Below are 11444 nucleotides of genomic sequence, written 5' to 3'. Positions count from 1 at the left end.
ACACTTGTGCCAACCTCCCCAGTCTGCCCCCCACGTGCTTTGCTTGCCTTTCTGCAGGCAGGAGGAAGCCAGATGGTTTTGATGTGCATATACAAGTGACTGTCCTCACCTACCTTGATACTTTTAACAGAAAGACTGAAGCATGTCAAGTAAACTCCTGATTCTCTCAAGACTTAATTGCTGAACAGTTTTCTCTGTGCTGGAGGGCTTGTTTGCCAACCAGCAAGTTTACAAGCAAAATAAACATTAATCTGCTTTTATTTTTCTGATCAAATCCAACTACCAAAGTTGAGTTTCTACCCTGACATTTATGCCAGGTCATTCTACATCCAGTCACAGCTCTGTTGGTATGGAAGAGTATTTTAAGAACATAAAAAGAAAAAAAACCCAACAAAAGCAAACCACGTTTTACATGCATTCTAGTAGGAAACCTTTAAAATCATCTATACAAGCACTGCTTTGACCTCAAAAGGTGTTTTGGTATAGACAAATTCATTGGCACATTTTGCAGGCTAAGGAAGTACTTTTCAGCTCACCTTCTCCAAACCTGAGTGGTGATTAGATGGGACAAAATGGACCTTCCTGCATGGACGGACTGGAGAGAGGAAACAGCCCGGCACAGCAGCCCCCTAAAACACAGCGCACTGTGCACAGCAGCAGCACAGCAGGGCAGGCAGCCGGGGCACGTACAGCTCTCAGAGAGCAGCCGGTGCCTGAGTCTCGGCACCCTGAAGGAGGTCTGGGATCAGGGTTCGCCTTGCTGTGTCCCCGATTTCCATAGCACAGTGTCTTCTGGGAAAGCCTGTCGTGGAAAGCCTGAAATTTCACAGAATCACACAATTTTTAAGGTTGGAAGAGACCTCTGGAGGTCATCCAGTCCAACCCCCTGCCAAGGCAGGGTCACCTAGAGCAGGTTCACATCTTCTGCTTCGAGACAGAAGTGAACTAAATGGAAAAGTTACCAAAACACATTCCCACTCATCCTATGCACGGCCACCAGGACGAGATGCTAACAGAGCACCTCCACAACCACGCAGTTAATTTACCAAGGCGCGGGACTGTAATCCAGCTCGTTACTGGAAGCACTTCCTTCCCTTTCGCCGAGCGGTGACCGAGCTCCTCCCCCTGCGCGGAGCGGGGCCGGCGGCGGCGGCGATGGAGCCGGCGCTGGGCCCGGAGTTCGAGGACTCCCTGTTCGCGCCGAGCCGGGAGCGGCGGGAGGGCGGCGGGGACGGCGCTCCGTGCGGAGCCAGGCACTGCGAGCCCCGCGTGAGGAGTCGGGGCGGCGGGAGGGCGGGCCGTAACTGCTCTGTGTGCTCTGTGTGCCCGCAGTGGTTCCACAGCGCGGCCCGTGACGGCTCTGTGTGTGCTCTGTGTGCCCGCAGTGGTTCCACAGCGCGGCTGACGCGGGGGAAAGCGCCGGCGGGATCACGAGCAGCAAGTTCCGGGCGGACTGGGCGTTCCGGCAGCGGGACTTCGAGGTATTTCCAGGACGCTCGCAGGTGCCGGGGAGGTTGTGGGGACACGGAGTGGGGCGGTCCTGCGGTCCCCAGTGTACAGCGCCAGGGTGAAGGTACATTAAGTACCGCGGCCTGCGGGTCTGGCGGCCGTGCCGGAGTTAATCCCGCTCCTTGTTCGTGCTGAACGGGCAGGGCCGGGGAGCAGATCTGCGTTCTGCCACGACCCATCCGGGAGTCAGCCTGCAGCGAACCGGGCAGGAACGCGGCGCTGCCCCGGAACTGATCCCAGGCAGGCGGGCGCATGGCAGCAGCTCCGCCGCGGGGCAGAGAGGGTGTCTGAGGGTGTCTGAGGCCGGGGAAGCCGTGGTCAGAGTCAGGCGTGTGGGTGCCTCTGCGCCCGGCGATAATGCCGTGTCGCACGCAGGCTGTCAGATCGCTGGCTGCGGCTCACCTTTCTCGGCGCTGTCAGAGGAAAGCTGCAGTGCCCTCAGGCTCCTGCGGAGCCTTGTGCTTGCCTTGTGCCGGGTCCCTGCCGCCTCCGCTCGCCCCGGCTGTCTTTGCCCGTGTCTGCCCCTGCCCGCAGTGCTCCCAGAGCGCTGCTCTCTGTGTGTGCGTCCTGAGCCGCTTTCCTCATCAGCGATGCTCTCCTGCCTTCTGCAGTGCTAGTTGCAGGATATGGTCTTTCGTTACCTTGTTTCCTTGTTGAAATCAGCATCTTCAGGCCTTGTTTCAGGTGTTGCTTCTTCTTGCAGCCTATGGTTTGTATTACAGGCTCTCTGATTTCAAAGCCCTCCAGCTGACTTCTGACTCTACTCCTTTGGCCTCGCCCACTGGATTTGTAGATCTTTTTGTACCTCGGTTGGCACTGATCCTAATGTTATTTCAGCACTACTGCAGCCCTGTGTATACCTGACAGATATTTTCTAGTCTCAGCTGAGATGCCCTAAAGGGATTCATAAAAGGGTGCTGATGGCAGAGCTGCCTCAGGCTGGTAGCTAAACAGGTCAGACTAGCTGCTAAACAGAACAGACCATTGCTTCCTAACTCTTCTGTTGCAGTGATTCATGTTAGAAATGTTTTCAGTTTTATTGCTAACCTAAATCACTGCTGGAACAAGAACCAGAGCTTGATTGCACATAAAATTACTGATTTGGAAGCATTGATCTCAGAAAGGGGGCTGGAAATACGTAAATAGGGATAGTGATCTCTTTTCTCATCATCAGTTTTTTACTTCAGGATAGGCCACTTGATAGGAGATGTCAAGGACAGCAGTGATCTGAGCTGTGCCCGTTTTTAGGATATAGATGACTGTAGAATCTGCTTGGGATTCATAATGCCTGAACCTTACCAGGTTATATCCTTTGTCACATAACAAGGCAAACAGGGCTGTCCTCAGCCCTGTGATCCATTTTCACCAGTGGCTGCTGCATGCACTGGGCAGGGGGGAGCTCCCTCTTTTGCTTAAGAATGAATGTGAGCTCAGCATCAGGAAAGAAAAATATTTCAGCCGTTTTGCTAGGAAGTATTTAGGGTATTTAGAAGCTCTTTCTGTTAGAACCATTAAAGTTTGCAAGGAATAATTAAATAATCATTTTGAGAGATGGGAGAATGAGCGCTGCTCTTTAGTCTTCTCTCTAAGCACTTACACAAAGGGAGAGAAATCAAGATTCCAGACTTAGCTTCACTGAATACTTAATTTAACGTATTTAAATGTTAATTGGAGTCCTGGTGAGTGCCCTGAGCATTAAGCTGCAGAAGTATTGCTCATTCTTGCCTTTTTCCTTACCCCAATTAATATTTATTTCAAGTACATTAAAACCAGCCTACAGGAACAATGGAGATTCACCTTCCTTCTGGTGTTCTCTGACTTACTGGTTATTTGAGGTGAGGTACTTGCAGGTTCAAACCTTCCCATGGAGATTGTCATAGTTTTGAAAGAAGGTCCCACAGATTTAGGGTGAGTTCTCAGATCACTGAGCTGGGGGGAAAGATGCCTTGTGTCACTTATTACCCAGGTCAGTAGATGATCCCTTCTGGATCAAGCGTGGTGGGAGAGAGGTGGACAGATGTGTGGTGAATCCTGCTTGGGCCTAAGCACGAGTTGGGATTGAGGCTGCTCATCACCGTCCAGGCTTGGCTGTCTGGTACTGGGCCTGGTCTCTTGCTCACACAGGTGGTAGCTGAGTCTGGAGAAATGCAAATGTGGACTTCAGGTTCTGAATTCCCTTTGTGACTGTAGTCCTAAAGGAAATGTGCTGTCAGGCTTGCTTTTAAATGCAAATCTCTCCCTGTTTTTTTGGCTTTTCTTCCTGTCACACTCCTAGAAAGCCCTGTGTGAATACTCAGACTGCCTGCTGCTCTTACCTGCCAGCAACATTGCAATGAGGCGTGATGTCCAGGAGGGCCAGGCTCGGTGTTTATCTCGCCTGGGAAGGCACAAGGAGGCTCTGGATATTGCAGAAAAAATGGTAAATATGTGCAGCCTTTCTTTTAGGCTTTGAACATAAAAACATTGCCAGTAGTTCTTTTATACGGACCATTTTTTGGAAAAATAATTTTCATGTGCATAATCCTTCAGGATGTTCAGTGCTCAGAGTATTTGGTAAACAGAGGGTAACTGTCACTGCAGATATAATCACTCTTTAGAAACTGGAACACCCTGTACCACAATAAGCTCCCTGTGCAGGGAAACTGGTAGTCCTGGAAGGGACTAAATATCATGCTCTGCCAGGCAGAATTAATGCAATGTAATAGGAATTATAAAAAAGGGAATAAATGAGTGCTTAAATCTTTCCACTATACAAGTGACAGTTCAAAACTCCCTTTTATTTCCTTATACTTGATACCAAACTGCCACCAAGAAGAGTATCTAACCACAAATTGAGTTTTTCCCATAAAGGAAAAATTCCAGAGGCTCTGAAGTCTGCTAGAATATTATTGATTATTTTGTTTTGTATAAAAGGTATTTATGCTGCAAAGAAAGTCAGCTTTAGAACACTCTGATGTGACATAAACAAATGACAGCATTTAGGACCTGCTTGCCTCTCAGACTGGGACAAGGCACCTAGAGGGAATGCTGTCAGCTTGATTGTGCAAGATCTGTATCCCACTGTATCATTTTAAATTAAAAGCACCATTTTGTACAGTTTAAAAATTACCTTGTGATATTTGTATGTCATTATTTAGGGAGACATTTTCTTAGGCTCTGAAGCATAATTCTATTCTACTCCTGTTTTTAACCTCTTTTCTTTTGTTTCTAGAGAAACAGCGCCACTAACACAGATCACTTAACGACGGTTCTCAACCTGCAGTTTTCCATTTACCAGGGTCTGGAAAATGTAGAAAAAAAGATGATGTGTCTGCAGCAACTGATCTGCTTACATCCTTTTAATCCCTGGTTCTGGAAGTTACTTGCTGAAGTTTATATGAGCCTTCTACAGAATTTGTCTCCATTGGTCATTCCAGAAGCAAATCTAAGTCAGTCTGAAGAGCTTTGTGTAAGTAATAGTAGTTTCAAAACATCGACTGGCAGAGAGATTAATCTGCAGCCTCACAGATCAGAGGGCCAGAAGGAAGGCCCTTGGTTCAGCCCCGCTGCAGAAACAAAGGGGGAGAATGCAGTGACTTGTCCCAGCAACCACGTAGTGAAAGAATTCCTCTGCACTTCAGGAGAACTGGAATGGACAGGCAAGGAGAAATGTGCAGACTCCAAGGCCTGGAAGCAGAACATGTTAAAGAAAGTTGGGATAAAAGCATGTGCCTCGTTTATTAGAGCAAGGTAACTCAGTGTATTCTTAGAATAATGTTAATTATCTAAGTCAAGAACAATGTAAAGCATATTTTTCCCAGTTTTTGTTTTCAGTTTGCCTTTTCAATTTAAGTGTTTGTTTCAGAGCTGGCAACCCTAACTTAGAAACACCCTACTGTTGCTTCAGATCTCAAGAGCAAAATCTGCTTAGTGTGGTGGCTGTGAAGAGTCTGAATCTGAGTGGAAAGACTAAACCAGTGTCACGCACAGCTGAGAAGGAAAGAGTTTTTCAATGAGCTTATAAATCTTTTCAAGTAATTATATACAAAAGGGTCTGTTCTCCAACAAATGCTCCTGCTAGACCATTGCTGTTCCCTGCTCTGGTATTAAAGATGCAGTAGCAGAAGTGCCCAAAGGGAAGGCACAGCCAGTCTTCCTTCTGCGAGTGCCACCTGTCTTATTTGCTTGAAGCCTCATGCTTGAGTGAAGATGTATTTTATAATGATACCCCAATCTGCATAATGGATGAGGCTGGCAAATGAACTCCGTGACAACTGATTGACAGGGCTGCATTAAAATGTTCTTTCCTTTTCTTTTCCCTCTTCCTAAAACTCTTGCGTACAGCAAAAATCCCCAAAACATAATCTTTCAAAGAGATAATTAGGAACTGGTTTTGTTAAAATAATCTTGGATGGTTTTTCCCGCTCTTGCCTCACAGTAATGTATCAGTCCTTGAATGTTTTTAAAGGCATCTTATGAATGTCCAGAAATGTTTACAGAGAACACTTTATAACTGGGGCAAGATTTAAGAATTTAAGAAATTAAAAAAGCCCAAATATTAGCTTTTAACTGTACTCCAGACTAAGAGATGAAGACTTTAATTGCTACTTGGAAGAAATTCATTGATTTAGTACTGATATTGAATGTTGAAGGTACATTTATATTAATAATTTGTGTTGCTTGTTTCAGTGTGTATGGTTCAGAACTGAGGCAGTTATAAATGGTGGCATTTCCTTGCTTGGCTGCACAGTTTCACAGGGTGTTACTGTGGTTTATATTTGCAGATACACTTGTCCAGGATAAGCTTCTCCCCTGCCCAAGGCTTATGCAGGTTGTCTAATATTTTCAGATCTGTTGGGTTTTAAGTAGGATCTAGATTTTGTATAAATGTATGTGCAGGATAAATTGCACCTGGAAAAAGGATGTTACCACTGATTTTTCTAGGAAATAAGGTTATCTGTTGATGCATTATGAACAATTGACTCTCATAGTTTTGGAAAAAAAATAATTTGAGTATTTTTTGTTTAATTTTCATTAAAAGGTTTTTGGTTTTTTTTTGTTTTACTACATTGATACAAATTTTGAAACAAAAATACTTTATAAATTAAAAATAATTTTCATTTTTGCTTGGAACCAACAAACCATCTGTAAATTCAGTGAAGTTTTAATGGAGAAAATCACATTTGTAAATTTTTATGTTGATAGTGTTCAAATGAAAGTTTTCATTTCAGATCTTGAATCTTTTCCTTAAAAATGCACACCATTATTATAGCACCAGCTTCACTTAACTTCACTAAATGGGATAAAAAAAGTTTGTTGGTGTTCTTTTTTGCATAAAGCTTGAATTAAACACATTTTCAGCAACAACACTGCTAAGTTCTAATGGTCCCTTGGTTAAATATTGTAGAATGATAGAATTCCAGGTTGGAAGGGACCTCAAGGGTCATCCTTTCTTGGCAAAAACATGATCTAGGCAAGATGGCCCAGCACCCAGTCCAGCTGAATCTTAAAAATGTCCAGCACTGGGAAATCCACAGCTTTCTTGAGGAGATTGTTCCAATGACTGATCTCATTGTAAAATACTTTCCTCTTGTGTGCAGTTGGAGTCGCCTCAGAATTAACATTTTACCTACTGTCCTTCATCTTTTCCATGTGGTTCCCTGTATAAAGGGAGTCTCCATCTTTTTTGTAGCTGCCCTTTAAATACTGAAACATGGTGAGGAGGTCTTCCCTAAGCCTTCTTTTGTCAAGGCTGGACAAACCCAGTTCTCTCAGCCTGTTCCCAAATGGCAGGCTTCCCAGGCCTTTGATCATGTTTGTGGCCCTTCTCTAGACCCTCATAAATTATCTAAAACGGATATTTATCTCTGCAATAATGCCCATTATTGTGAATTTCAGTGAGTTCACAGGAGATGGTGCAATATGTCTCTAAGTTCCCAGAAGTGTTAAATAAGCACAGTACTGTTAATCTGTCTGACAGTGGATTTGAGACAAATGCAGAGATACCTGGATATTTCCTCTGCTGACCTGTTTTGCAGCCCTTTTATGAGGAGGACGGTGGAACTGCCACTGTTCTTGCTGGTTGAGCAGTTGGTGATGGGGCCCTGTATGACATAAACCCCTGCTGTGGGCAGAGTGTGCAACCTTCAGCAGTTCATGGTTGTGACTTCTGGGGCACTGCCTGGAACATAAAACTGGTGAATGCTTTTAGAAAATAATCCAGGATTGGCCTGTGTGGGGGGATATTTGATATTTGTCCAAACCCTCACATTTGCAGCTTTCCAGGTTCCATAGGCACAAACATGCTGCTGTCTTGTTAGGCCATGGTGAGCACGTGATGACTCACAGGTCCCAGCCTCACTTTTGAATGGTGTGATGAATATATGGGGACAGAAATGTTTGCATAGAGCAACCAGAGCTATTGGCACCTTGTTTTTCAAAAATACTTCTCAGTAGTTCTGTAGCACAGATATGCAATATCCATGGTAGATTGATACACATATATTGGCTTCTTTGCAGTAGGCAAAAGTCAGGAAGAAGAGCTGTTTTAAAGTATTAAAGTGTTAATTAAAGTATTAATAATTTTGGTTGTTTTTAGGTCTGCTGACTTACTCTTTTTCCAGCTGTGCCAATTTTTAACTGTCTTTCTCATTCCAGGCTTTTACTTCAGCTTACCCAGTCACAACAGTTGTCCTTTGTGCTAGAGAAGAACAGAAAATGTCAGAAAGAAATTGATGACAAAGTGGCTCTGCTTGGTTTCGATGAAAACTCCTTGCTGTTGATGGCCAAAGTAAGAGGATGTTTCTTTGTGTGCAGGGTCTCAGTTCTCTGTGTGGACTGGTTGTGCTCAAAGCATGACACTGCCCTGAGCTCATTAAGTGTGCCAGGAAGCACAGGGAATTAGCTGAGGCAGCTGCTGGCAGGGTGTTACCTGGAACTGACAGAGGTGCCTGTCGAGCCTGTGTCACACAGGTGGATCTCTGATCTGCTGAGATTCTCCTTTCAGGAATGTGCAGTGTTGTTAAGTTTCTCACTGGACTTGTATTTGCAGATGCATCAGCACTGTGCATTTCCTGGGATTTACATTTTATCTCAGGAGTTTTAGATGCCCCAAAGTGAATCACCAGTTTGAAGTGGAAGTCAGATTATTACTTTGATGGCCACAGTAGTATTAAACACTTGCATAAAAAGTACTAAGTATTTCCAGAAAAAGCCAGAGACTTTCTTTTGCATTTCTTTGTTTTGTTTAATGTACTAGTTTTAAAAAAATAACAGAGGAGAACAATATTGCATTTAATCTCTTCACAGAGATTTAACATTTTTTGTGCTATTTAAAGAGCCTCTGACTTTTATTGTAAGGATCAAAATAAAGCCAGCTAGATTCTAACTTCGCTGTCAGCATTACAGCTTTAAGCCAAGCCACTGCTGGGCTGCAGGCAGTCAAAGGGATGGCATCCATGAGAGGGCAGTAGCACACAGGCTACCTCAGGGTTGGGAAAGGCTGCAAAAAGAAACTTCTCTCCTTGCTTCCCTTGCTGGGACATGCCCCAGGAGCAGTTCAGTGTTGACGATGATGCAAGGTGAGCACTGAATGCAGAGCTGGTCTTGAGATTTCTGCTGCTGTTCAGAGTGAAACACCCCTGTGCAAGTGCAGCCTGAGGCTGGAGGGGTTGTGCAGTGCTGAGCTGTGGTCTCAGCTCTCCCTGAATGCAGAATGCCAAGGCAGGCAACTTCATCACGGCTTGGAAACTTCTCCAGGATGGTGTGTGGTCCATGTGACAAGGGCTTTGCCTGTAAAGATCTGCCATGTTTGATGCTTTTTTCTCTGCAAGTTATTTTCTTGATTCTCTTCTTTCTTACTCTTTTTGCAGGCTATGGGGCAGGATCTTATACCAGAAAAACTAAAAGAGGAGTTTCAGGGTGAGGTAAAATGCATAGGCCCTTCAGCACTGTCATCACTGGTAACTGCTTCAGTCGTGGAATTTGAAATAAAATGGTTTGGTAATCTCCAAAATGATTTATGTCACTTTGATGGACAATTTTATTCAAACATTTATCTCCCACCTTCAGTAACATAGACATTTTGTTGTATTTATTCTTGTATCTCCAAATGATTACGGCATGATACATGCAATAAAGTTCATTTTACTTTTTTTAAGAATTCTTATTGTACTTCTTCAAGAGTAGATATAAATCTCTATATTTAAACTCTTAACTTTGCATGCTTTTCTTTGCTCACTGATATGTTTGTATTTAAAATTATAAGGAACACAGTGTAAAATCAAGCTTTCAGCTTTCAGAGGTAGCTTTCCATCATAATCCTCACCAGTTTGTGCTTGAAGTGTGTGTGGTTTTTTTGGAGGCCTGCAGTGCTGGTGGGATGGAACTTCCTTTCTGATGTCCAATTTGAAAATTTCTTATTATCAAATTTGATGTTGTTGCATTTAGAGCCATGGAATTAGCCATTTTCTTAAGTAATTATTTTAATATTTCTTGATTAACATTACAGTGATTTCCTCTTCAGAGATAGATAGCTAGAAATCTCAAATATATTTATGCTGAGAAATTGTCAATAACAATAATTCCATATCTTTTAGGAAGGAAATCTAAGTCATAAACATTTAACTTAAAACTAGGAGATTTTTTCCTTTTGAAGCCAAGTGTTTGTTGCAGGCATTGAACAAGCCATAGTCTTGTGTTCAGTGTGCTTAGACGAGAAGGAGAAGAACTGACAAGGTTGTTTATATGTACTGAAGAGTGTTTAGTCAGATCATATCCTTTGTAAAAGCCTGCAAGGAAGATCTTTGCTGTGAAAACTGGCAGTGTTGTTTCTGCCTCATCCAGCTCTGTCTGTTGTGCTTTCAGTTGTCAGTGACAACACTTTGCTTTGCTTTCTCAAGCACTGGTGCTGTGTGCTTTGGGCATCTAGAAGAGGGCAAAGATCCTCCTGTAGTTTCTTTCACTTGAAGTAGTTTACATTTCAGACAAACATGGTGTGCTCTTCCTCCATCTTCTCTTAAACTGTGAGACTTAATTTTTTGTAGCTTTCTGTAAAAGTGTTCTATAATGGATGTAGTTTAAAACTAGGAGTCTCTTAGACATGCTTTGCTGTCCCTTTTCTTCATGTGTTCCTGTGTTTTCTTTATGGAGTACTAAAGAGTGCCAAAACCTTAAAAAATTCGCAATTGAATGATGATTCACCATGTGTGACTTGTAGCTGCTACTTTTGGATGAATTTTAAATCTTTAAGATACTGATTAGGGAACTATCATGAGTCATATAATGGTTTGGATTGGAAGGGACATTAAAGATCATCTAGTTCCATCCCCACTGCCACAGGCAGGAACCCCTTCCACTAGACATCTCTGGTCATCCTGTTCTAGTGTCTCACCATTCTCACAGCAAAGAATTTCTTTCTAATATCTAAACTAAATCTACCCTCTTTAAGTTTGAATCCATTCCCCCTTGCCCTGTGACTACAAAAAAAAGTCCCTCTTTGTAAAAAGTCCCTCTCCAGCTTTCTTGTATCCTCCTTTATGTACTGGAAAGCCCCAATGAGATCTCCCCAGAGCCTTCTCCAGGCTGCAGAGCACCACTTGTCTCAGCCTTTCCTCATAGGAGAGGTGCTCCATCCCTCTGAACATCTTTGTGGCCTCCTCTGGACTCACTTCAGCAGGGCCATGTCCTTCCTGTGCTGGGGATCCCAGAGATGGGTGCAGCACTGCAGGTGGGGTCTCAGCAGAGCAGAGCAGAGCAGAGCAGAGGGGCAGAATCCCCTCCCTCACCCTGCTGCCCACGGAGCTTTAGATGCAGCCCAGGACGGGTTTGGCTTTCTGGGCTGCAGGTGCCCATGGCTGGGTCATGTCCAGCTCTCGCCCAGCAGCACCCCCAGGTCTCAGCACGGCTGCTCTCGGGCTGTTCATCCCCAGCCTGGATTGGTACTGGGGGTTGCCCTG

General features: G+C 44.2%; 1 protein-coding gene across 1 annotated transcript; it reads left to right on the top strand.

Annotated features, from left to right (window-relative positions):
- The first annotated feature begins 671 nt into the window (after positions 1 to 671).
- CUNH8orf76 (chromosome unknown C8orf76 homolog) lies at positions 672 to 9639 on the top strand. The gene is made up of 6 exons (XM_041407630.1): positions 672 to 1269; positions 1386 to 1481; positions 3785 to 3928; positions 4721 to 5238; positions 8146 to 8278; positions 9360 to 9639. The coding sequence occupies exons 1-6, from the start codon at positions 1156 to 1158 to the stop codon at positions 9564 to 9566; spliced, it is 1212 nt and encodes a 403-aa protein (XP_041263564.1). The 5' UTR covers positions 672 to 1155; the 3' UTR covers positions 9567 to 9639.
- The last annotated feature ends 1805 nt before the right edge of the window (positions 9640 to 11444 follow it).

This window comes from Onychostruthus taczanowskii, unplaced genomic scaffold (assembly GCF_017590055.1).
Source record: "Onychostruthus taczanowskii isolate IOZ18803 unplaced genomic scaffold, ASM1759005v1 scaffold27, whole genome shotgun sequence".
NCBI classification, from domain to species: domain Eukaryota; kingdom Metazoa; phylum Chordata; class Aves; order Passeriformes; family Passeridae; genus Onychostruthus; species Onychostruthus taczanowskii.
The sequence above is the reverse complement of the archived record's forward strand: the minus strand, read 5'-3'. Positions and strand labels throughout refer to the sequence as shown.

Bases quoted from the DNA above. Each gene is read 5' to 3' on its own strand.
- CUNH8orf76 (XM_041407630.1), top strand. From the start codon at position 1,156: ATGGAGCCGGCGCTGGGCCCGGAGTTCGAGGACTCCCTGTTCGCGCCG. The intron at 5,239-8,145 runs GTAACTCAGTGT...TTCTCATTCCAG, and splicing joins GCCTCGTTTATTAGAGCAAG to GCTTTTACTTCAGCTTACCC. The intron at 8,279-9,359 runs GTAAGAGGATGT...CTCTTTTTGCAG, and splicing joins CCTTGCTGTTGATGGCCAAA to GCTATGGGGCAGGATCTTAT.